This window comes from Notolabrus celidotus, chromosome 9, assembly GCF_009762535.1.
Source record: "Notolabrus celidotus isolate fNotCel1 chromosome 9, fNotCel1.pri, whole genome shotgun sequence".
In the NCBI taxonomy this organism is placed as follows: domain Eukaryota; kingdom Metazoa; phylum Chordata; class Actinopteri; order Labriformes; family Labridae; genus Notolabrus; species Notolabrus celidotus.
The window spans coordinates 30604008-30631171 of NC_048280.1; the positions used below are offsets into that span (position 1 = coordinate 30604008).

Below are 27164 nucleotides of genomic sequence, written 5' to 3' on the forward strand. Positions count from 1 at the left end.
ATATAGAAAGGTATTTTATAAAGAGGCCCAGCAGATCCTATGGTTGCTTTCAGAATTTTAACTGTTCAGAGGTTTAGAAAAAATAGTAATCCCTCCACAAGCAATAACTGCAGATATATCTGTGTTTTTCCTGCTTTCAGGAAACCCTGAAAAACAAATAGTCTACAGTCAGTATTGCAGCTCTGAGCATTTGCATTTGTCAGGTCCTGTGAGCTTTCAGGGGATTTTATGCTCAAGAGTCATCTCGCTCTATTGGCATTGCATGAGCATGTGTATGTCTCTTGTTGCTGCTGGCGGCATTTGCTCTCCACATGGGTTGGCATTTCCTGACAGTTTCCAAATGTATACTACAAGACTGTTGTCAACAGTCAAGCTGATCCTCTTGATGACGCAGCCTTGTAATCTTGTTAAGCCAGATATGAAGGCTTGCACAGTCTCTAATCTTTCATGTAATATTCTGCTCTTGCTAATGTTACGGGTCCCAAGAATGGTTTAGATCAGGAGCAATGAACATAGAGCGCTCAGTTTGCCATCCAGGGAGCATCTCTTTTAAAAAATGTTTTTTACTTTTAAGTGCTGCCTTTCCTCCCCCAAAGGCCTTGTTGCAGATGGAGGTAGTTGGTGACCTAACGAGCCCTGCATTGAGAGCACCTGCCCTCATTGCACCCAGCTTGAGCTCATCAGGCTGGCTGCTCAATAAAAGGAGCTTCTCTACCTCAATTAGGTGTGTGCAACAGAGAAGACAACACCTTCAGTTGTTTTTGCTGGGTTTTGTTTGAAGAGTGTTGTTAAGAGAGAGTGTGTCTGATTGTAGAGGGAAGGAGGGAGGCAAAAAGATAATTAAAAAGAGGATTGATCTCTCAGGGGAGTTTTTGCAGAGTACAGTTTGTTTAGGCCATTTTCTTAGTTTGTCTTCTCTTTAGAATCAGTGGGTGGCTGTGGAGCTTTACACCTCCACTCCACCTTTTTAGAACCCAAAGGACTTATTTTTATTGTTTATCAGGATTTAACTTTCTATGTGTTAGTGTCCCTGTCCATGACCTCTTTCCTTCATGTCGTGCGGCTTGCAGACACGTAACAGCCTTAACAACTATGTAGACAGTTTATACCCTAGTTTCTTTACAGGCCTGAGACTGAACCCTTGGATAGCTCTCTCTCTCTCTCTCTCTCTCTCTCTCTCTCTCTCTCTCTCTCTCTCTCTCTCTCTCTCTCTCTCTCTCTCTCTCTCTCTCTCTCTCTCTCTCTCTCTCTCTCTCTCTCTCTCTCTCTCTCTCTCTCTCTCTCTCTCTCTCTCTCTCTCTCTCTCTCTCTCTCTCTCTCTCTCTCTCTCTCTCTCTCAGTCCAATCCAATCCAATCGGCTTTATTGGCTAGATGTGTTGCAAAAATAAACTGAATACGAATAACACAACACATAGTGCACAGCATAAATTAATATTTAGTCAATAATAACAAGAATATGATAAATAAATAAAAAACCCTCATAAAACATCTAAAAAAATATGCTGCATGTGAATGCCTTGCATTGTGTGAAAAATAATAGGAAGAACATCTCAAATTGATTACATTCTTATCTCAGTTAGAAATGTTCTGGCTCGCTCTCCTCCTATTTCTGCTTTCAACAATTTCAGTCTCTTCCCCCTCTCTCTCAATTCAATTCAATTCAAGGAGCATGATGCTCTCAGAAAATGTGTGTGAACAATCGAGAAAAACTGTAATAGAACGGATGACTCCGAGAAATTAAGTTATGCTCACATCAAACTCTTCCGTCACCCGTTTCACCTCTGCGCTCTGCATGGGTTAATAACTCCAGCTGTAGACCTACACAAGGACCTCTCCCATGCAGGATCTCTTTGATGCATGGTCTCTCTAATAGATGCCGAATTAAACATGCAAATCCCCTCACACACTGCAAAAAGCTTATTTTACAAATCAGATATGAAGGGTGAAGTGTCGTTTTACGTAATCAAATATGTCCAATATTTTTCAAAATCCAAGTAATCAGGTGGTGATTTTGCCACCATGTGTTCCAACTTTCTAACCCCCTCTTTTTTCTCTTTTCTCATTTCTCCTGCGGTTTATCCAGAAAGGAAGATAGTGGACAACATGGGTGAGGAGGAGATAGATCTGGAGGGATCAGCCACCACAGCAGCCTTTATGAACACCAGCTCTGATGGTGCCACAAATGTCACCACCAACATAACCTTTTCCCCCTACTACCAGCATTCCTTGTTTGTTGCTGCCAGCTACATCCTGGCCTACCTCTTCATCTTTCTGCTGTGCATGGTGGGCAATGTCCTGGTGTGTCTGATCATACTGCAAAACCGTCGTATGCGAACAGTCAAAAACCTTTTCATCCTCAACCTGGCTATCAGCGACCTTCTGGTGGGCATCTTCTGTATCCCTACAACACTGGTGGACAACCTGATCACAGGTAGGTGCCTTTATGCTGTCCACACATACCTTCCCCACACGATATATGTATATATATATATATATACCCATCCCTAGAATATATAGATGAAAGTCTGAATATATTGAATGAAACTTGATATATATATATATATATATATATATATATATATATATATATATGGCAAGCCGTTCAGGAAATAATATATTGAATGAAAGTCTGAATATATTGAATGAAACTCGATATATATGGAATGAAGTCTGAATATATGGAATGAAACTCGATATATATGGAATGAAGTCTGAATATATTGAATGAAACTCGATATATATGGAATGAAACTCGATATATATGGAATGAAAGTCTGAATATATGGAATGAAACTCGATATATATGGAATGAAAGTCTGAATATATGGAATGAAACTCGATATATATGGAATGAATGTCTGAATATATGGAATGAAACTTGATATATATGGAATGAAAGTCTGAATATATGGAATGAAACTTGATATATATGGAATGAAAGTCTGAATATATGGAATGAAACTTGATATATATGGAATGAAAGTCTGAATATATGGAATGAAACTTGATATATATGGAATGAAAGTCTGAATATATGGAATGAAACTTGATATATATGGAATGAAAGTCTGAATATATGGAATGAAACTTGATATATATGGAATGAAAGTCTGAATATATTGAATGAAACTCGATATATATGGAATGAAGTCTGAATATGTGGAATGAAACTTGATATATATGGAATGAAGTCTGAATATATTGAATGAAAGCTTAAATAAGTACTCTGAACACCACTTCTAATCGTATTGTTTTATTGTCATCAAAGAGAACTCATCTTTTATTAATGTCTCTCTGAAAATAACCTTTTGCACTTCTTTTTAGTGTTTCTGAGGGGACACATTTTCCTCTACCTCTGTAACCTGTGGTAATTTGGTCGTACTTTTTCATTACACTCACTCACTGTCAGATGATGCACACAGGTATGAGCTCCACCTGTTAACATTGAACAGGATGCTACATTATCACAAGTCATAACAAAAGTTAGCTAGCGAACTAGAGGACTGAACCACCTGAATAAAGAAGGGGCAATATCTTTAGCCTTTGTAGAAGTGTGTATAACCTGTGATATTTAATATTTTCATATTTTCACTTGTTTACTACCCTGCTAAATGCTTCTGCAGCCCACTGCTTCGTGTTCCTCTCGTCTCTCTGTGCAGACGGTCCGATCATCACTTTTGGATGCAACCAACTTAATAGAGAGGAGGGGTGGGTTCCTTTTTCCTATACGGATTGACTTAACAGCACATGCATTGCCCAAGGGGTTGATAACCCCTTCATTAATTAAAATTGCAGTGAAAACATCTCGTGCCTCCCTCATGGTTGCATTACTAAAAGCTACGTCTAACCGGAAAACAAAATCACACCCCTATGATCACACCCCAGAAAGACAAGATGGCGCAGGCCATACATGACGTGATTTTTCATTCCATATATTCCGAGTTTCATTCCATATATATCGAGTTTCATTCCATATATATCAAGTTTCATTCAATATATTCAGACTTCATTCCATATATATCGAGTTTCATTCCATATATATCGAGTTTCATTCAATATATTCAGACTTCATTCCATATATATCGAGTTTCATTCCATATATATCGAGTTTCATTCAATATATTCAGACTTCATTCCATATATATCGAGTTTCATTCCATATATATCAAGTTTCATTCAATATATTCAGACTTCATTCCATATATATCGAGTTTCATTCAATATATTCAGACTTCATTCCATATATATCGAGTTTCATTCAATATATTCAGACTTCATTCCATATATATCGAGTTTCATTCAATATATTCAGACTTCATTCCATATATATCAAGTTTCATTCCATATATATCGAGTTTCATTCAATATATATCAAGTTTCATTCCATATATATCAAGTTTCATTCCATATATTCAGACTTCATTCCATATATATCAAGTTTCATTCCATATATATCAAGTTTCATTCAATATATTCAGACTTCATTCCATATATATCGAGTTTCATTCCATATATATCAAGTTTCATTCAATATATTCAGACTTCATTCCATATATATTAATTTCCTGAACGGCTTGCCATATATAATATATATATATATATATATATATATATATATATATATATATATATATCAGCCACATATATATATTTTTTTATTTCCTCATTAAGATGAGAAGCAAAGGGATGGTTTGCCTGTTCTCATTAGTAAATAACAGCCTACTTCTGTGCAGTCACCCTGTTAACATCACATTATTTATCACAACAGGGAGTAGATGGCATGTTGAGTGTGTGTAAGCTATGTTCATTAGGAACTTGTAGGAGGAAACACAAGCAGCAATTAATCAGTAGTTGCAGTGTCCATACTGGGGCACCAACCGCCATATACTGGTATGCTACATACCAGGAAAACTACAGTACTCTTGTTACTGGGTTTTCCTGTTTTTTTTTTTACACGTCAAGGAGTCATTCATGTCTCCACAAAACACTCTGCAGAGCATTTTGCTGCCGAATAACAACTCGCCAATATGCACAGACGCACGCACACACACACGCACACACACACACACACACACACACACACACACACACACACACACACACACACACACACACACACAGCTGCTTCTGCTACGTCTAACTTAGGAACACAATATTGCATCGTTATGAACCAACCAACACAACAGAGATGCAAACAAATGAGCCCATGGCACCAAAACAGACAGCAGCAAAGTAGCTCCACACTGGATAAGCACAAGTGGACTCATTCTACTGTAATGTCAATGAATCCAGCAAAAAACAACTATTTAGTAAACCCCTAAATGTCTCCCTATTGAGTTTGAGGAAATGAAGATTCTTGGGGGAAATGTTCTGAAGTCAAAGTGTATATATTATTTAGGATATGTAGAGGAGTGAAAGCCCAGTTCACCAAACTGATGAAAGTATAGAAGCTGAGGTAAATTGCACATACTAATAATGTTTGAGTACTCTAACAAAGTATTATTAGTCTGTTTAAATAACACAACTACACCTACAGCTGCGCAAACACACCAGCACCCTATGATACAAATTCACACCTTCACAATGTTCTCTCTTTATTTTTCAGTACTCAGTCTTCAGACACATAAAGGTTAGCATTTTTTCTGTCAAAGGGAAAAAAACAAGCAAAGTGTGACAGTTTGACCCTTTGACCTGGTCTCTCTTGAATCCTCTCTCTTGTGCATATCAGGCTGTCTTTCCTCCCTTCTCAGAGTTACACCAGCCTTGAGCACTGAGAGGAGAACAAAACTATATATAGTCTGTAGACTGTAGTCCTGTAGGTGACTTCTATTAAAACATGGGTCCCATATTCCTGGATGAACGTTTGCATTAAAACCAGAAAATGACACCTTTCTCTACATTGTCCACTGTTTTAAAAGAACTAAAGACCAGTACATCATTCAGCCTTAGCATCCCTGAATAAAAGATCAATCTTTTCCTGTACTGTTAGTCGTGTAGACAGATAAGGTCTCAGCTCTATCTTTACAGGAAACTTCAATTTTGATTTAACACCATCATCACAGGTGTTAGTAATTATCTATTTCAATCAACTCCACAGGAGAAGAACTCATTTTGAACCGCAGTGGGCAACATCTGACACTCAGTGCCTGTTCACTCCCCATGTCTCAATTGAGTTGATATGAGTTGAATCAAAATCAGACTGCATCAAAGCCATATGGGAATTATAAAAAACATTGCAAGGCAAAACAACCTCAATTCAAAGAAGGATGTGAGATTTCATGGTTTGTAAATAATTTAAACCTCATTTAAAGCTGGGGTTAGCAGTCTCGGAAAACTAGCATGAATGTGAATGTAGCATGTCTTCAGGACTCTGTCTAACCCCTCCCCCCCTCCCCTCAGAGCTCCTCCAAAACGACCCCCCTGCTCACATGCACGAGCGCCGCTGATTCATGACCATATGATCGTGACTGATTCAAAACCGGTCCTCACCAAAACATTATCATATTTAAAGTTAAAATCACAAACAAACATGGCTGCTGTTAGTACTCACAACTGTCATGCTAGCATTATCCAGTTGTACTGGTGACACGATATCAGGAGAAAAGTTATAACACATATAATACTGTTACAGCTCTACTGTTTGTTAAATGTGTTCAGTGTAGATGTTCTTAATTCCTACAGTGTTGACGGTCAGTGAAGGTATCATGAGAGGTGTAGAGTGTGCGAGCGGGAGAGAGGAGAGACAAGAGGAGAAGTTTATCATTCATTCAAACATTGATTGTTGCTTTGTTGGTTGGCGTGATCACGGCCGACAGTGATCGGTTATTAAAGCACAACATGTTCACGACTCAGCTCGTCATCCCTACAGCGTCCAGGCGGACGCTACAGTACATATACATTTTCTGTAGGACTTACTAAATGTCATTAATTTTTTTGCTTGTCAGAGCCCCCATTGTGAGAGCTTTATAGACTCTGATCCGGACAACAGTCCTGAGCAAAGCACCTCATCTGGTCAGAGGGGACAGGCCCGAGGTTGAGCGAGAGGGGCAGTAAATAGAGTAAGGGGAAGCAGAGGCAGGGGAGTGCGCGCCAAGGAAATGTACCCGCAGGAGGCGGGCAGAACGGGACAACGGGATTTCATTGGTTTTAAACTTTGGGACCCAAAAACGGTGATTGGTTGGTTTTTTCCCAGGTTTACTCCGGCTGTAGATAGCAGCTTTTTTCGCTCTTTTTTAAGAACACATTATGTATTGATAACCATCGGGACAGAAAGATAATTTTAACCAGTATAACAAAAAGTGTATTTTAATCTGACTACCAACCCAAGCTTTAACTGAAAAAGGTGCAAAAACAAAAACTAAATTATAATGTGAGTAAAGAGAAGGGACAGGGACAACCAAACACTGAAAAACACTGGATGGCTGTAATCTTCAGACCCCAAAGTGACAAAAACAGACATACAGTGGATACCAAAAGTCTACACACCCCTGTTAAAATGCCAGGTTTTGTGATGTAAAAAAAACGAGACAAAGATAAATCATGTCAGAACTTTTTCCACCTTTGATGTGACCTATAACATGAACAATTCAATTAAAAAAAATAGAAATCTTTTAGGGGTAAGAATAAAAACTAAAAAACTAAAATAATGTGGTTGCATAAGTGTACACATTCCTCTTATAACTGGGGATGTGGCTGTGTTCAGAATTAACCAATCACATTCAAACTCATGACTAATAGTAGTCAGTATACACATGTCATAATTTAAAGTGACTTTGATTAATCCCAATAAAGATCAGCTGTTCTAGGAGGATTTTCCTGATATTTCCTCAGATGCATCTTACAGCAAAAGCCATGGTCCACAGAGAGCTTCCAAAGCATCAGAGGGATCTCATTGTTGAAATGTATCAGTCAGGAGAAGGGTACAAAAACTTTTCCAAGGCATTAGATATACCATGGACCACAGTGAAGACTGACACCATCAAGTGGAGAAAATATGGAACAACAGTGACTTTACCAAGACCTGGACATCCCTCCAAAATTGATGAAAAGATAAGAAGAAAACTGTTCAAGGAGTCTTCCAAGAGGCCAACATTAAAGGAGCTGCAGGGATTCTGACCAGTACTGGCTGTGTACTACATGTGACAACATCTCTCATATTCTTCATATGTTTCAGCTATGGGTAGGGTGGCAAGAAGAAAGCCTTTTCTTACAACAAAAAACATCCAAGCCTGGCAAAATGTTTCAGAATCACACAAGTCTCCCAAAAGCATGTGGCAAATGTTTTATGGTCTGATGAAACCAAGGTTGAACTTTTTGGCCATAATTCCAAAAGGTATGTTTGTCATAAAAACAACACTGCACATCACATAAAGAACACCAGACCCACAGAGAAGCATGGCAGTGGCAGCATCATGCTTTGGAACTATTTTTCTTCAGCTGGAACCAGGGCCTTAGTCAAGGTGGAGGGAAGTATGAAAAGTTACAAATTCCAGTCAGTTTTAACACAAAACCTCCAGGCTTACGTTAGAAAGATGAAGAGGAATTTCACCTTTCAATATGACAAACACAAAGCATATATCCAAATCAACAACAGCATGGCTTCACCAGAAGAAGATTAAAGTTTTGGAATAGCCCAGCCAGAGTCCAGACCTGATTCCAGTTGAATATCTGTGGGGTGGTCTGAAGAGGGCTGTGCACAGGAGATGCCCTCACCATCTGATGGATTTGGAGCTTTTTTGGAAAGAAGAATAGGGAAATATTACCAAATCAATATGTGCCATGTTAATAGACTCCTACAGAAAAATGAAGTGCTGTAATAAAATCAAAAGGTGCTTCAACAAAGTATTAGTTAAAGGGTGTGTACACTTATGCAACCACATTATTTTAGTGTTTTATTTTTTATTCTTCCTCCTAAAAGTTTTTTTAAAAAATTCAATTGAATTGTGCACATTATAGGTCACATTAAAGGTGGAAAAAGTTCTGACATGAGTTATCTTTGCTCATTTTTTTGCATCACAAAACCTGGCATTTTAACAGGGGCGTGTAGACTTTCCCTATGCACTGTATCTCTTTAGTGGAGGGCACTGAATCGGCCTTAGTTACTTTCCAAAACCCTTTGCCTGAACACCATGGCATCATTCATCGCTACATACACGAATGCAGGTTAAAATTGTACCAACAAAGAGGAGACGCCCTGTAAACGTGATTCAGAAATGCTGGCCTCAAAGCACATCTAAGATGGACTGAGGCAAGGAGGGTCAACTGTTAAGTAGCTGAAATCCTATATCAGACAAGAAAAGGTCAGCGTTTCACTTTCAAAACTTTGTTAAAAAATGGACCTGATGCGGTGAAACTCCATCACAGAACTATCCAAATTATTGTGAACATGCTTGAGAGTATAGTCAGGTTGCCTTGACATTGATTACCTTATTTTATTAAGTTCGTCCTTTAGTCCAAGTGAAAAGTTAGGCCATAAATGAAGACATTCAAAGGCAGAAACACCAATGAGAAAATGTGCTGCAAAAAGCTGAAAAGATTGCATAGACAGCGAGCCTGCTGCAGATACACAAACCTCTGAATGGTATCATTTACTTTGGAAGAGAAACCATATTGATCTTCTTTTTAAGTTGACCCAGCTGTAAGCTCTCCAGCATTGAGTGTGGGCACTGACCAATGTCCTGACTTGTCTCATCTATATACAGTGGGGCAAAAAAGTATTTAGTCAGCCACTGATTTTGCAAGTTCTCACACTTAAAAAGATGAGAGAGGTCTGTCATTTTCATCAGAGGTACACTTCAACTATGAGAGACAAAAAGAGAAAAAAAATCCAGGAAATCACATTGTAGGATGAGCCACTCCTTCGTTGCCCGAGCGGTGTGTGTGGGATCATTGTCATGCTGGAAGACCCAGCCACGTTCCATCTTCAATGCTCTCACTGATGGAAGGAGGTTTTGGCTTAAAATCTCACAATACATGGCCCCGTTCATTCTTCCCTTAACACGGATCAGTCGTCCTGTCCCCTTTGCAGAAAAACAACCCCAAAGCATGAGGTTTCCACCCCCATGCTTCACAGTAGGTGTGGTGTTCTTGGGATGCAACTCCGCATTCTTCTTCCTCCAAACACGACGAGTTGAGTTTTTACCAAAAAGTTCTATTTTGGTTTCATCTGACCACATGATATTCTCCCAATTCTCTTCTGGATCATCCATATGCTCTCTGGCAAACTTCAGACGGGCCTGGACATGTACTGGCTTAAACAGGGGGACACGCCTGGCGCTGCAGGATTTGAGTCCCTCTCGGCGTAGTGTGTTACTGATGGTAGCCTTTGTTACTTTGGTCCCAGCTCTCTGCAGGTCATTCATCAGGTCCCTCTGTGTAGTTCTGGGATTTTTGCTCACCGTTCTCATGATCATTTTGACCCCACAGGATGAGATCTTGCGTGGGGCCCCAGATTGAGGGAGATTATCAATGGTCTTGTATGTTTTCCATTTTCTTACAATTGCTCCTACAGTTGATTTATTCACACCAACCTGCTTGCCTACTGTAGATTCACTCTTCCCAGCCTGGTGCAGGTCCACAATTTTCTTCCTGGTGTCCTTGGACAGCTCTTTGGTCTTGGCCATGGTTGAGTTTGGAGTCTGACTGTTTGAGGCTGTGGACAGGTGTCTTTTATACAGATAACCAATTCAAACAGGTGCCATTAATACAGGTAATGAGTGGAGGACAGAAGAGCTTCTTAAATAAGAAGTTACAGGTCTGTGAGAGCCAGAAATCTTGCTTGTTTGTGGGAGACCAAATACTTATTTTCCACCATAATTTACAAAGAAATTCTTTAAAAATCCTACAATGTGATTTCCTGGATTTTTTTTCTCATTTTGTCTCTCATAGTTGAAGTGTTCCTCTGATGAAAATGACAGACCTCTCTCATCTTTCTAAGTGGGAGAACTTGCAAAATCAGTGGCTGACTAAAAACTTTTTTGCCCCACTGTATGTTCTGCTTCACACCTTTCTTGTTCCCACCTGAACCAGCCATGACTTCATCATCACTCGTGTCCAAGAGCTCTACATCACCTGCCTCAAACCTTGCAGTGTTCACTCCTAGGCTGCTTGTTTATTTGAATCAACAAACTCTATCATTTACTCATCGTGTGATCTCAGATAAACACAAAAGTTTCCCTACAATGGAAAGATAAAGGAAAAGATTGGAAAAACGTAGTCAAGTTTTTATTACAGCTTTAATAAATGAAGAGATACCAGGAAATGAAGGGGGGAGAGAAAGAACGAGGAAATATGTTTTAAGATATGAGACATCCAGCTGATCATCGCTGGATCAGCTGTTTGTGTCTTCTCAAATGTAACAATGTAACAATTCTAATAAACTTCACACAGTAAGTGTTTTGCATCTTACCGGTTCAGCCGCTTCACATGATGAACAACCTGCAGTCTGTTTATTCTGTGCCCTGTTGGAGGCATACGGGCCATGTTACCTGTGAACGGCATCATTACTTAATTCATTCATTTATTCATCATTTACATTTATATCCAGTGCACATTTCTCTCTAAAACTAAAGACATGATTATTATTTCCATAGACACACTCACAAACAGGAAGTCACGAATATAAAGGGTCAACTATAGAGTGTGTCCATACATACAAGTATCTTGGAACTTAAATTGACAGTAAACTGAACTTTGAAACAAATTGTGATCAGGGAGTCAAAGCTTTATCCAATATAACAGAGGTCTAGGGCCTCTACAGTTGCGTGGAATAGAACGGTGAACACTATGGTAGTGTGATTCCTGTAAAAGACTCACGGAGGCTGAGCTTCCAGTTCAGGTTTTTTATTCTGAGAAGAATGTGGTATCTGAGGGAGATACAAACAAACAATTTACAATAACCACAATAGAAATGAGATTACTTACATTAGCAACGATAGCTCACAATAACAAGGGAAAAATGCCACACACAACTATACAGTCACCAAACGCATAATGAAGCCTGTAGGACTCCACAAAGCAGCTCACAGCACAACAATAACTGAAACTGTAACACGTGTCAAAGTTGGCATAATATTCATCACAAAATACTTAAATTGAGGTGCTCACATCTGGCAATGACACACAAATCTTCCCTGAATTCTGCAGCTCACCAGTCATGGACACACTGAGAGGGGGCGAGGTTATTGAGGGCTTTGTAGGTGATGAGCAGGATCTTGAAGTGGATTCGGTGTTGAATGGGGAGCCAGTGGAAGTGCTGAAGGATGGGTGTGATATGGGCTCTGCAGCGGGAGTGGGTGAGTAACCGGGCAGCTGAATTTTGGACATATTGAAGTTTTTTGAGGTCGGTGGAGGGGAGGCCGTAGAGAATGCTGTTGCAATAGTCCAGTCTGGAGGTTATGAAGGCGTGGATGAGGGTTTCTGCAGCAGAGGAGGAGAGAGTGGATCTGAGCCGTGCAATGTTACGGAGATGAAAAAAGGATACTTTGGTGATGTTTCTGATGTGAGGTCTGAAGGAGAGGGTGGGGTCGAGGATGATGCCAAGGTTACGGACTACTGGGGAGGGTGTGACTGTGTGGTTGTCGATGCGTAGTGAGAAGTTCTGGGCCGAGGGGAGGAGGAATTTGGGGCCGATTAGAATGATTTCAGACTTATTGCAGTTGAGTTTGAGGAAATCTTTGCTCATCCAATGTTTGAGGTCAGTGAGGCAGTTTGTGACAGTGGAGATGACAGCAGGAGTGATGGTTTTTGTGGAGATGGAGAGCTGGGTATCGTCGGCGTAGCAGTGAAATTGGAGTCCATGGTAGCGTATGATGTGACCGAGGGGGAGCAAGTACAGGATGAACAGAAGGGGACCAAGCACCGAGCCTTGGGGGACACCATGTGTGACAGGGGTGGTGCGGGATTTGTTGTTATTGATGGAGATGTATTGGAGTCTGTCGGAGAGATAGGAGCTGAACCAGGAGAGTGCTGAACCAGTTATTCCAATGCATGAGTGCAGGCGACTGAGGAGGATGGAGTGATCAATTGTGTCAAAGGCTGCGCTGAGGTCGAGGAGGAGGAGGATGTTGAGGGAACCGGACTCAGTGGAGAGTAGGAGGTCATTTGTGACTTTGAGCAGAGCAGTTTCAGTGCTGTGATGGGTGCAGAAGCCGGATTGGAAAGTTTCATATAGTTGGTTGGTGTGGAGGTACTGCTTGAGTTGGGCTGAGATGGTGCGCTCTAGTATTTTTGAGAGAAATGGAAGGTTTGAGATGGGTTTGAAATTATCCGGGTTATCAGTGTCCAGGCCAGGCTTCTTGAGGATGGGTGTGATTGCAGCGATATTAAAAGGAGAAGGAACAGAGCCAGTGGTGAGGGAGGAGTTAATGATGTCCAGGATGAGCGGAGTTAGACAGGGGAGGCAGGATTTGACAAGAGCGGAGGGGATAGGGTCCAGGGGGCAGGAGAGTTTAACGCCAGAGAGAAGTTCAGAGAGATCAGGTGCAGTTATTGGTGTGAAGCAGGATAATTGGTTTCCAGTTAAAGAGGGTGATGAAGTGTCTGGGTCAGGGGTGGAGGAGGAGGAGATGGCTAGTTGACTGTGGATGTTTTCAATTTTGGAGTGGAAAAATCATAGAAAGTTGTTGCATTTTTACGGGGTGAAGGAGAGTGTAGTATTGTCCATGGGTTTGAGGAGTTTGTTGATGGTGGAGAACAGGGTGCAAGGATTGGAGGGGCCGGAGTGGATGATACCAGAGTAGAAGGTGGAGCGGGCTTCTTTGAGAGCAGAGTTGTAAAGTTGAGTGTGTCCAGTTTTTTTATGAAGGCGTTCCAGTTGTCTGCGTTTTTTCTTGAGGTTGTGAAGTTCGGGGGTGTACCAAGGGGCAGAGTGAGTGAATGTGACAGCTTTTGTTTTTACAGGGGCGAGCTGGTTGAGACAGGTGGACAGAGTATGATTGTAGAGGTTGACGAGGTCTGCAGGAGTTGGGTTTTCAGGGAGGGTGGAGTCATTTAAAATGCTGGATATTTGTGTAGAGAGGGAGGTGGGAAAGAGAGACTTGAGATTTCGGAAAGTTATTGTGCGGCTTTGTTTGGTTTGGGGAGTAGGAATGTTGGTGTCCATGATAATTGCCAGGTGGTCAGAGATGGAAAGATCCGTATGTAAGAGGTTGGTAATATGGAGGCCAGTGGAGCAAACCAGGTCCAGGATGTGGCCACGGCAGTGGGTGGGGAAATTTACATGCTGAGTGAAGTTGAAACAGTTGAGTATGTCAAGGAAGTCTATTGTATTTTTGGAACCGGGGGAGTCTATATGGATATTGAAGTCACCTAGAAGGAGGATGGATGGGGAAACTGAAGACAACTGAGTGACGAGTTTCTGAGAGATCTGACAGGAAGGAAGGATTGGGTTTGGGGGGACAGTAAATGATGGCAATGATGAGCGGTTTTGGACCAGGAAGTTTAAATGCCAGGTGTTCAAAGGATTGTGCTGCAGGGATGGAGAGTGGCCTGACGTTGAGGTCTTGGTGGTGGATGGCAGCAACTCCTCCTCCTCGGCCCTCTGTGCGTGGGTTGTCCATGTATGAGTATCCTGTAGGGGTGGTTTGGTTTAATGCATGGTAGTCCAGGGGTTTTTGCCAGGTTTCAGTGAGGCAGAGTAAGTCCAGCTTATTGTCAGTGATGAATTCGTTTAAGATGAGGCTTTTATTGTTGAGGGATCGTGTATTGAACAGGGCTATTTTCAAAGGCTTTTGTTTTTAAGTTTGCATGGAGGAAGTAGGTATTGGACGGAGATTGAAGGCGTTCCTTTGGCTGTTGCACTGATGACGTGTCAGGTTGTTGTGATGACGTAGTGAGGAAGTAGTTGCGCTGCAGTGAGACCAGAGAGACAGGATGCTGTCTGCTGTGGTGAAGGTGTAAATAAACTTTCAACGAGAACCTCTATGGATGTAGCGGTGACGTCGAAGCAGTCCGTGATGTTTTATTGCAGAGATGAGATCCATAGGCGGAGGCGTTTAGATTGAGCAGGTGGAGTTGCGTGGATGTGTAGCATAGAGCCATGGTTGTGTTAGCGGCGGATGAATGTGGCAGGTGAGGAGAAAGGAGCAGGACAGTTGAGACCAACCACAGCATCACAGATGGAGATCGGGCCACCCTGTGCCCGGATAGATGGCCTGGGCTTGGAGCAGGAAGGCAGCCGTCCGCGCCGGACAGGTGGAGGCCTGCCCGGGGCAGTAGCTTCGGCAGCGGCTGTAGTGCTCAGCGGCTAACGTGCAGGTAGCAGGTTGCCAAGTGTCGGCGAACAGCAACAAGGACAGCTAGTAGTTACCATCCAGTGGAGCCGTGGTGGAGGAAGGTGAGAGACACAGCCAGAGCAGAAAAGTAACAATTCGAAACTTTTCCGGTCCTTTTTCGATCTTTTCCGATCTTTTTTCGAAGGGAGAAACGGCAGCCAAGATGCGCCAGCGTCCTCTTCGCTCCTACATGATATATCCTTCTGACCTAAAAGGATGACCCAGGGATAGTAACCTTTAACCTTGAACCTTGATAGCAGCCTGAGATGAACGAAGGAGAAGTCACCTTATGTGGTTCCACCAAAAACAATATTCCGGAGGACAATACTTACTTTACAAGACATGAGCATCTTTGGGTGCTTTCACACTATGGCCCATATTTTCCCTTGAGTAGTTTAATGTTCATATTGCAATACTGTAAGCACAAACCACGGCGTCATGGCTGTCATGCTGTCTTTTTCTCACTGCTTAAACAAATGCAATGCATTCTGGTCACACTTTGCATTGTGGGGAGTTGCAGCTTCAGTATGCCAACTAACATCAGCCCGTAAACCTACCTACAAAATAAGCCGTGGGATGGAGGATCAAGGAGTTCAAGTGCCTTGTTCACATTCAAGTAGATGAGCATATTTGTCTAATGTCGGACACCTCACACTAAAATACACGTTTGTAAACTTGGGAGATAGCACATGATGGAGTGAGAAGCTTTAAGTGCTCAGCTGAGCATAATGTGGCACAAGGGCCAGTTGCATGTGAAGGTAAGAGACCAGCTTGGCAGATGTCGAGGTTCCAGTGATGAGAAGGAGAAATTCATCTGGTTTAACAAGCTGGACAAAAGTTTTGGGAGATCATTTCAAGTCCAGTGATGTTGTGTAGCTCTCTTGCTGATTTTGATTCAGATGAAGATGATAAGCAATTGTAGCCTACTGCTATTCTCATGCTAACTATCAGTTGTATCAAAATTGCCCAGTAGCTGTAGTGCTGGATCTGTTATTACTAGCCTACTGCTCCTCGTGTGATGAGCCAATCAACTATTAGTTCTTGTTGTTGGGTTGATTGTGTTCTCTCTGCAAATGATCTGCTCCAGGATTTGATTGGAAGCAAGTGAGACCATTTCTTCTTGGGGATCTTAGCTTGCTTATTTTGTTCGGAGAGGAAACTTCCTCTGTTTTGCAACAAGTCCTCCAAATGATGCAGATGTGAAAGGACCCTTAGACCACAGCACCTGCAGATGTTCCATGAGAACTTCCTGGCTGGGGACCTTGGAAGGTGCAAGGGCAAGTTATGGCCTTGAATGAGCCTAAAGTCTGGTTTATACTTCTGCGTTGACCATATGCAGCAGTGGCCGATGCAGACATGAGCACTATACTTGTGCGTCAATGTGTCTGTGTCACGCAGCAAAAGTCCGCCAAAACGCATGAGGGCAGTGTGTCTCTGAGAGTCTGATCGCCTCTTTCCAGCCCTGCTTCGTTATGTGCTTGCTTTTACACAACAATTAAAACTAATGTTCATTTACAGATGATACATGTTGCTTTTTATTATACATCAATGATTACACGGAAAAATACAGATAGGAAGTCAGAGGAGATTAAATGTAAGGCCGATGTGCCGCGATTCTGGAAGTGTTGAATGCAGGGAATACATTGCCATCCAGCGGACCAATCACAGGGCTTTCAGTCTGTGTTACTTTCTGGAGGAGGTGCACGCCAGGCTTCTGCGTTGGAAAAGGGCTACGCAGACCTACGGCATCTATTCGACACAGAAGTTTAAACCAGGCTTTAAAGTCAAAGCCTTTGTGCAAAACCATCAAGTGTCTCATCACTTGGAACCTGAGAGCCAGGTAGCAAGACTGTTTTAACCAACCCTGGGAAGTGCTGGGAGTGGATTTAAGTGGTCCTTTTCTTCTAAGGGACATGTCTACTTGTTGGTTTTCTCCACCCTGTGGTGGTGCTATTCTCCATAAGGAAAGTGACAATTGGAACTGTATCAAGACTACTGACGCAGGAAATCCTAATCAGATGGGTTTTGACAAGTACATCCTGTCAAACAAGGGAGCCCAGTCCATCTCCTCCCTATTCAAAGTGCTCTTAGGCCGTCCAAAGTCAAAGATGACAGAGAGTGTAAACCGGACATAAATGAAGCGGTCCAGGTAGTGTACAGTCATGGCCAAAAGTTTTGAGAATGACACAAATATTACATTTTCACAAAGTCTGCTGCTTCAGGGTTTTTAGGTGTTTTTGTCAGATGTTTCTATGGTATAATGAAATACAATTAGAAGCATTTCATAAGTATCAAAAGCTTTTATTGAGAATTACACAGAATTCATGCAATAAGTCAATATTTGCAGTGTTGACCCTTCTTTTTCAATACCTCTGCAATTCTCCCTGGCATGCTGTCAATCAACTTCTGGACCAAATCCTGACTGATGGCAGTCCATTCTTGCATAATCAATGCTTGGAGTTTGTCAGAATTGGTGGGTTTTTGATTGTCCACCCGCCTCTTGAGGGTTGACCACAAGTTCTCAATGGGATTAAGATCTGGGGAGTTTTCTGGCCAAGGGCCCAAAATCTTAATGTTTTGTTCCCCGAGCCATTTTGTTATGACTTTTGCTTTATGACAAGGTGCTCCATCATGCTGGAAAAGGCATTCTTCATCACCAAACTGCCCTTGGATGGTTGGGAGAAGTTGCTCTCGGAGGACGTTCTGGTACCATTCTTTATTCATGGCTGTGTTTTTAGGCAAGATTGTGAGAGAGCCCACTCCCTTGACCGAAAAGCAACCCCACACATGAATGGTCTCAGGATGCTTCACTGTTGGCAAGAGACAGGACTGATGGTAGCGCTCACCTCGTCTTCTTCGAACAAGCCTTCCTCCAGATGCCCCAAACAATCGGAAAGGGGATTCATCAGAGAAAATGACTTTACCCCAGTCCTCAGCAGTCCAGTCCCTGTACCTTCTGCAGAATATCAGTCTGTCCCTGATGTTTTTACTGGAGAGAAGTGGCTTCTTTGCTGCCCTCCTTGTCACCAGGCCTTCCTCCAAAAGTCTTCGCCTCACTGTGCGTGCAGATGCACTCACACCTGCCTGCTGCCATTCCTGAGCAAGCTCTGCACTGGTGGTGGCCCGACCCCGCAGCTGTAACACCTTCAGGAGACGGTCCTGGCGCTTGCTGGACTTTCTTGGGCGCCCTGGAGCCTGTTTGGCAACAATTGAACCTCTCTACTTGAAGTTCTTGATAATTCGATAGACGGTTGACTGAGGTGCAATCTTACTTGCTGCTATAAACTTCCCTGTTAGGCCCTTTTTGTGCAATGCAATGATGGCTGCACGTGTTTCCTTGCAGGTAACCATGGCTAACAGATGAGGAACAATGGTGTCATGCACCATCTTCCTTTTAAAGTGTCCAGTCACTCAATCAAACCAGATTGATCGCCAGCCTTGTCCTCATCAACACCCACACCTGTGTTAATGTGTGTGACACCTGTGTGTCATTGAAATGATGTTAGCTGGTCCTTTTGTGGCAGGGCTGAAATGCAGTGGAAATGTGTTTTTGGTGATAAAGTTCATTTTCAAGGCAAAGAGGGACTTTGCAATTAATTGCAGTTGAGCTGATCACTCCTCATAACATTCTGGAGTATATGCAAATTTCCATTATAAAAACTGAAACAGCAGACTTTGTGAAAATTAATAGTTGTGTCATTCTCAAAACTTTTGGCCATGACTGTAGACAGGAACAGTAAACTACAAGGTTGTGCTGATAGACAGAAGGGAGGACAAGTGGTACAATCAATTGGAATGGAAAAAAACATTGCATTGAAGGAGGGGCTCAGACTCAGAGTGCACTCAGTAAGTATATGACAGCTTTATTCAGTCATGCATTATAAACATGCAGCAGCACAATGGGATGGGATAGACAATATGTTTCCTGTGTCCTTTCATCTCTGCAGCATGTAATTTACTTACAGGCTTTTGAATGCATCTAATACAGCATGTGGGAAGTCAGCTGTGCCAGAAGCCTGTTATTCACATGAACTTCAAAAGCAGAGATGGTAGATTATTAAGAACAGGAAAACCACAGAATGATGTTTGGTACCATGTTTTTGTGCACATTTGGTGTTATCTGGGGGAAGTCCTCTGACTCAAAGTAACAGGGAGGGTATTATGTTTTTTTAACAACATGATCAGATCAAGAAGAAGGATTATTTTAGTTAATTCATTTGACGATAATTTCATTGTATAGGAAAAATCAGTTTGTTTTGAATTTGATCGCAGCTACACATTTAAAAAAAATGGGAAAGGGACTAAAAAACACTGAAAAAGTTGTGTAATGCTAAAAAGACAAACACCCGGTACCATGAGGAAGGTCTCGAAACTAATTAGGTTGATTTGCGACAGTTAAGTAATATGAGGGGTGTGGAAGATGGCTGTCTAAAATGAGTCTGGTTCTGCTTGAGGTTTCTGCCTGTTAAAGGAAGTTTTTCCTTGCTGCTGTAACTTGCTGAATGCTGCAAGGTGCAATGCTCATGGTGGATTAAGATGAAATAAGACTGGATCTTATCCTGTCTTGATGTTGGATCTTTGTTAATAATATATCATAGAGTACAGTTTAGACCTGCTCTGTTTGTAAAAGCGTCTTGAGATAACGTTTATTGTGATTTGGCGCTATAGAAATAAAGATTGATTGATTGATAAAACCAGCATTCAAGAGAGGCTGATTCTCTCAGAAGTAAAGATAGGGAGACATTTGCCACCGTCAGAGACTGTGTGAACAAATAGTTCTAAAGTTTCAGGATAATGTTCCTCTGCATTGTTTGGGATTTCCTCATAAGGAGTTCATATTTCATGGGAAGTTTCAGAAAAACTGTCAAAGTGTCTGTACAAGAGGGACACTGCTAAAAAACAATCCTGGATAGCACTGCATTGAATACATTGCACGGGCTAAAAATCACTTCCATAAATCATTGTCTTTGAATATGGTTTGTTGTGGCATTCCCAAATTCAGGTCAGAACTAAACCTTGCATATGGGAAAACATATTTAAACATGATCCAGAAATGCTGACAACTCCTCTGGGCCAGGGCTTACCTGAAGGTAGAAAACTGCCTTGTGGTCTAACTAATCAAAATTACATTCTTTTTGGAAATCAGGGAGTCTGCATGGTCTGATAGTTCAAAAGTCAGCTTGGGTGATAATATGGGGATGTGTGAGTGCACAAGCTTTGGAGAAACATGTGCGGCTATCCCAAAATTGCTTTTTCAAGGAGGACCTTGAGTTTTTCAGCATGACCATGTCAAAACACAGGTGCTCAACTGGCCTACCTGCTGTCCCAGCTTCTCAACCATTGAAAACATTTGGCATATGAAAATAAAAATACATTTCTTCAAAATTGCTCCATATTGAGCCTGCTTATGTTGCAGGCACCACAGAGTCAGCTCACATATCTAATGTGGAGAACCTGCAAGTAGAAACAGATGTTACAGATGCAAACACAGCAGATATATGTGAGGATGTAATCTTCACAATAGATTTGACTTAGCAAACAAGCAGAAATAAAGGGCTGGAATGATAACAGTGTGTTTGAAGAAGATAGGGATGAATGACAGAAGTATAACCCAACCAGATGGGTTCAAGCATGATTTGTGGCTCGAGGCTTTACTGCGTTAGATGTGTCAGAGATGGACAAGGACTCAAGCATTTGAGTTTTTTCACCTACATGTGGCAGTGATCTGTCAGTGAAAATGGATTGAAAGAACATAATGGAAGCTCAAAAAGCAGTGTATGGACTAATTACGCTTCACTGTACTGGTGCAACAGGTTAAAGGAAATAGTGCTGAGGGTTAGGAGGAAAAAATGTATCACGCAGATATTTTATTGGCAAAAAATGTTTTGCAAATGGTCAAAATCTGTTTTTATATTAACATTTGATTCACTAACAAGACCTTGTTTGTAACAGGACCCACCGAAATACTTAACAAAACCACATCATTGATCATCCAAAAAGGAACCACACGATGTTACAGTTTTAAGAATTTTATTTTAATAAGTTAAAGGATCAAGGTAGGGAGGGATGCGTAGGGGTCGAGGAAAGGAGGGATGAATAAGGGTTGAAGTATCTGAATAGTAGGGCTGAACGATTAATCGAATTCAAACCGACATCGCAATGTAATAGAATGCAATTATCAAATCGCAAAGGCTGCGATTAAAAAAAAAAAAAAGTTTCATGTACACAGACGCAGCCTTACGTGACATGCATGCAGTAGGTGGCCGTAATGCGCCTTTCAGCTGATTTGCCGACGGCAAAAAAACTCAGAAGAATGAGACACGTGTGAGCGGGGGATGAAGAAAACAACTTAAGCCACGCTAAGTTTTGATTTGTTGTTTAGTTAAAAATGGCCTCAGCAGAAGAACCGATCATATTGGGACGTACAAAGTAATCAACACGCTGAATATCAACATGTGGAGCAGGCTTATACATAATCTCCGCAGACACAGAGTCAGTGAAGACCTAGACAACATGTGGATTTACTGCAACAGGACAACTGAACAGAATCATATTTAAGACTCACAGTGTCCAGTTTTCTGTCTACTGGTTCTTATTGAGAAAAATAAGCATGTTTACGTGGTCAGGTGTCAGTCAGGAGCGCAACCGGGTCAGAATCAGTCCGGCAGCGGAGAAAAAAGAGACCTGTCACTCAGCCGCAGCCCCCAGCTGAGCGTCTCCGCTGTGAGCAACACCTTCAGTCGGCTGGTTCACATCCAAACATGCTTTAAACTGAAAACACTTGTTTGGCAGAATTTTGTTAATTAGTTGTGGTGAACGCTTACAAGACTGCAAGTCAAAGTATTCAGTAAGTTTACAACTGTAATTAAAGTAGATAAATAAACCGTCTCTCATATTAATTCATGCTTCATTTGCCTTTATCTTAACAGAAGTCTAGCCTATGAGAAAGAACAGTTTGTGTATAATAAATCTGATATTGTTTATTATAATACAGATTGATTTATTACTTGTGTTTGTTGAAAAATACATGAAGAGGACCTTGAAAAAATAATCGTATACTAAATCGCAATCGCAATATTAAGGAAAATAATCGCAATTAGATTATTTTCCAAAATCGTTCAGCCCTACTGAATAGTCAGGAATGAGGTGTCGAGACTCAGGATGGGGACACTTCTCAACGCGCCTCTGGTTCAGCAACCCCTGTTCCTGTATGGAGAGGATAGGGGAAGGAGAGAGAAGTCCCTTGACACCGGACTTCCACCAAATCCGTGTCCGCTCCGTCTCTGATCCGCTGCGGTCCGGCTCCATGCTCTCTCGTCCATCAACCCCCACCAGTTGCATTTTCAGAACGCAGCATGGAGCAGGACCGCCGGACAGCTGGAGTCATGTGACCAAGGTTTTCCCCCAGTATTTACTGAATCAAGGATTCTCCTCCTCCTCCTCTCTTCATCCATGTTGTCTTTTTCAGCCTCTGACAACCTCAGACCTGTTGACTCCAGGCCTGCCTCCACTCTAAATGAAATTTTGTTGTCATAGTTAAGTTAAAAACGATCTAAGAATAGCAAAGAGTGTTCTATTCTGAAATGAATTGTTTTGTGGCCTGACTTCAGGTCCCGCTCCACCTGTTCTGTGCTGATTGATGCAACGTGCTCCGGCATCCGGCAGAAATAGAAGTCTTGCAGATCTGATTTGTTGCGTTCCGACCTGCCGGATCAGAGACGCAGCCGCAACGCAACGGAGCGAATCCAGTGGGGGTTGGAGCTGGTGTAATTTGGCCTTAAGAGTCCTATGTGGAAAGAAAGACAGGAAGAAAAGGGGGGAGGGCAGAGTGCTGAATCTGAGAAAGAAGAGGAGGAGAGGGATATGTCATGGTTTGATTAGTTTAGTTTTTTCTTTGTGTTTCATGCCTTGGTTCCTCTCCATGTTTACTCTTTATTAGTTATCATTTGTCTCCTTTGTGTGTTTAGTAATCCATGTCTCTTGTTGTGTTTTCTTAGTCTAGTCTTGTGTTTACTGTTTTATTTTGTAGATCTGAATTCCTGTGTCTCCAGTTTAGTTTTACATCATGCCTTTGTGTGTTTCCCTCCTTTTGTGATTACCCACATTAGTTTCACCTGTGTCCTGTGTTCCACACCTGTGTTGATTTCTCTGTGTAATTAGTTCCTGTTTCCCCTGTCCCTTTATGGATCATTGTTCATCTTCCATGTGTTTGTCTTCCCTTTGTATGTCTTTCCTGTGTTCTGCGTTCCTGTGTTCTTAGTCCTCTTGTTTGTTTTTTTGTGTAGATTTGTTGAAGTTTTAGTTTGTTCATCTCAGTTTTTGTTATTTAATCATATTAATTTTAAAATCTGCACTTGGGTCCTCCTTTTAGTTTACCCAAGTCGTGACAGGATAGGTTTGAATTTATAAGAGAGCCGGAAGGGGCGTGGATGAGGTGTGAACCTGCTCCAGAAATTTTGATACATAGCATTTCAATACGCACAAAACATTGAATGTACAATACATGAAATGTAAAAATAAATATTTCAGAAACACAAGAAAAAATTAACATTTGTGACATTGATTGGCATTCCTTTGTGTGGGTTTCCCTTTCAATTCAATGACACATAAAGAACATGTGACATAATGAGGTGCTGAAAGCAGGAATTAAATATTGTGTAGATCAAACTTGGACTCACAAAAATAATCTAGTTTTAAAGCCAACTGTAACAGGCCTGACAAAAACACTTGGTATGAGTTTATGTTTTTTTTTTAGCCTGAGCTTAACTTGATGTAGCCTTATTCTGACACCCAGGCAAATCTGCAATCTACCAAAAATGGATTAACAGTGCACCGAAATTGAGGCTGTCAATTAAGAAAGAGCCAACAAGAGGCTCAGAATAACAAATAAACATGCAGACAGGGAAAAATTTCCACACACTGTAGCACAGACGTCACGTAGCAGAGCCCCGGCGTCATCTGACACTTATCCTGGCCTGCAGAGTCGAGTGATCTTTCACTAAGTTATAACTATTGTTCGGCTGGAAGCTATACACTCATAATAGAGTTGAGTTTGCAGTGCAGCTTACACTTCATGTTGATAATGCGCCTGCATTCATTATTTTGAGTAATGTGTTGTTTAGCCTGACCAACTACGCCTGACACTGACCTTACTCAGAACCAGCTTCACCCACACTATGAGCTTAACAGAAAAGGGCATCAGTAAAGGATGACAATGGTGTAACATCATGCACTTGAGCAACAAAATGGAGCAGCCTCTGAAAGGGAGCAATGGTTAAAGAAATGAGCTTGAGTTCTGCAATCCCTAATCTAAATTTCACTCTAATTATGGAAAACTCATCTGTATCCATGTCCAAAATTGAAGTGCGAGATTTATAATGTCTGCAGACAACTTGAAACTTCCTCTTGCCACTTAACATTCTGGTAACCAGTCATGTTGTGTCCACTTTAAACTTCTGTCAAGGGTTTCTCAAAGTCAGAGACCGCATCAGTTTTGCCATTTTATTTTTACTGAGGTCAAGCTATGAAATTAAGTAACACTCTGTCCTTTCTTCAACAGGTTGGCCCTTTTCCAACACCGTGTGCAAAATGAGTGGCTTTGTGCAGGGAGTGTTTGTCTCTACATCAGTTTTCACCCTGGTGGCAATTGCTATTGAAAGGTGAGTTACTCTTTGGTTTGAGTGTTAAATCACTTCTACATGAGCTGTTACTATTGCATGGACACACTATTACTCGGCCCACAATATAAGACTCTTACCTTCTGGTATTTTTTTTTTAAAGACAAGAGTCAACCTTGCTTAGAAACTCTATGAAGATGTGTTTAGGTACAGCTGTCTAGTTCTAACATCAGTGTGCTCCTATCCTTTTGTTGGATTGAGCATATATCCATACATCTTCTTGTGACCAAGCGGCAACCTCTGTTTGTAAGAATTGAAGCCAATGCGGAAGTGTTAAAAACTTCAGTCCATATTAAGATTACAAGTTTTCCATAATGAGAAGTACATGGGGTTCCACAGGGTTCCATTTTAGGGCCCCTTCTCTTTATTTTGTACATAAATTACTTTGTTAACTCCTCATCTGTACCACATAAAATATTATTTGCTGATGACACAAACCTGTTTTTTTCCCATAAGAATCCAGCTGAACAAGAGCAAAACATAAATAATGAGCTTGTGGAAATAAATAACTGGCTCAGGTGCAACAAACTTTCTTCGAATATCATCAAAACAAATGACATTGTCTTTCGTTCCTCTTAAAAAGCTAATGTTAAGCAGATCTGTCCCAAAATAAACGGACAGAATATTCTAAGAGTCAGCACTACAAATTTCTAGGGATCATCATTGATGAATCTCTTAATTTCAAATTTCATATTGAAGAGCTTATAAAAAAAACTATTGAAATATGCTGCTCTGTTTTTTAAGTTGAGACATTTTCTTCCCCTCTCAGCACTACTCACCCTATACAAAACTTTATTTGAGCCTCATCTACATCACTGGTATGTCATATGGTGTAACACATTTCCAACCCACTTAAACAAAATTGAGACTCCCTAAAAGAGTCATACGTGCCATATCATGGTCTGATTACACTTCTCCTGCCAGCATACTTTTCAGGCGTTATAGTCTCCTGAGGCTTACAGAGTACAATTACCTCCAGAATGCCTGTGTAATGTACCAAAAGTCCACAAATTGAACCATAAAATTGTGTGAGCTCATTCCAATCTACCTATCTATGCACACACATGCCACTATGAATAAAAACCTAATCACTGGGAAGAAACAAAGGTTAAAATGTACCAGCTTTAGCATTGTATGCAGAGGGCCACAGATACGGAATGAGCTTGACAATGGGTTAAAAATGTCACATTCCATCTCCATCTTCAAGAAAAGCTAAAATTACAACTTCTGGCAATTTATGATTAATGTACTGATCACATCAGTGCACCCACTAATTTATGTATGTCACCACAATATTGGGATTGTCTATTGTGTGTTTGTTATATGTCTGTTAGTATGTTGTTGTTGTATCTTGTCTGTTGCCACTTTATTTGTGGGAAATTGCCCCCTAATAAAAGCCTTGAATAGCTTCCTTGGGGTCACCCCTTTCCACACATCCAACCATTGTGAAATGTTTACTGTATATATATATATATATAGGTGTATATTTGTAATGATGTGTGTGAATAAAACTTAACTAACAGCTGACTTGATTGACAGGCGGGAACACTGTAGCTGTTGGGGAAGAGGCTCAAAGCTCACCTCTTTACGCCACTAGCTCGACAGCAGTTAGGTTGAGTTAAACATATCCAATATGGCTGCCGCCGCAGATTGGCTTCAAAACAGCGCTCAAGAACAGATGGGCGACATCACAGATACTACGGCCATTAATTATACAGTCTATGCTTGTGATATTATGCTCAGTGTGAGAGGCTCTGATACTGTTATCTTGTCTTACTGTTTGTTCCAGGTCAAAGGTCATATAGTCTGTGATAATCTGAAAATTTGTGGACGCATCTCCCCGACTGAAAAGCAGCCACAAAGACAATAGAGTGGTGAAAATCATGAGAGAGATCGGGCCATATTTAGAGTTTGAAAAGAAACATACTTGACATCCCATTAGTCAACATCAGAACACAGCTAACGTTAGCATTGAGCTACAAGGCAGAGACAGGGTGTCAAATATGTTCAAAAGTTTATTAAATCAAAAGAAAGAATGGCAACTTAATTAATTTACCTGATGGGGGAGAAAGAAAGGGATACAATTAATAAACAAATAATGAGGGTTAAAGAGTATTTTATTTTTTACAATATTTAATAGGCCTTCTACAAAAGTTAAAATTATTATTAAAAACTACAATAAACCCCCAACCAAATTAAACTAAACAAGATCAG

At 41.2% G+C, this 27164-nt stretch overlaps 1 protein-coding gene across 1 annotated transcript in view; it reads left to right on the forward strand.

Moving 5' to 3' along the window:
* Nucleotides 1-2095: 2095 nt before the first annotated feature.
* Nucleotides 2096-27164, forward strand: part of npffr1l2 (neuropeptide FF receptor 1 like 2) — a 28629-nt gene continuing 3560 nt past the window's right edge. Inside the window, exons 1-2 of the mRNA XM_034692365.1 lie at nt 2096-2432; nt 24833-24932. Coding sequence (XP_034548256.1) covers nt 2105-2432; nt 24833-24932 — 428 coding nt within the window. The 5' untranslated portion in view covers nt 2096-2104. The remainder of the gene's footprint in view (nt 2433-24832; nt 24933-27164) is intronic.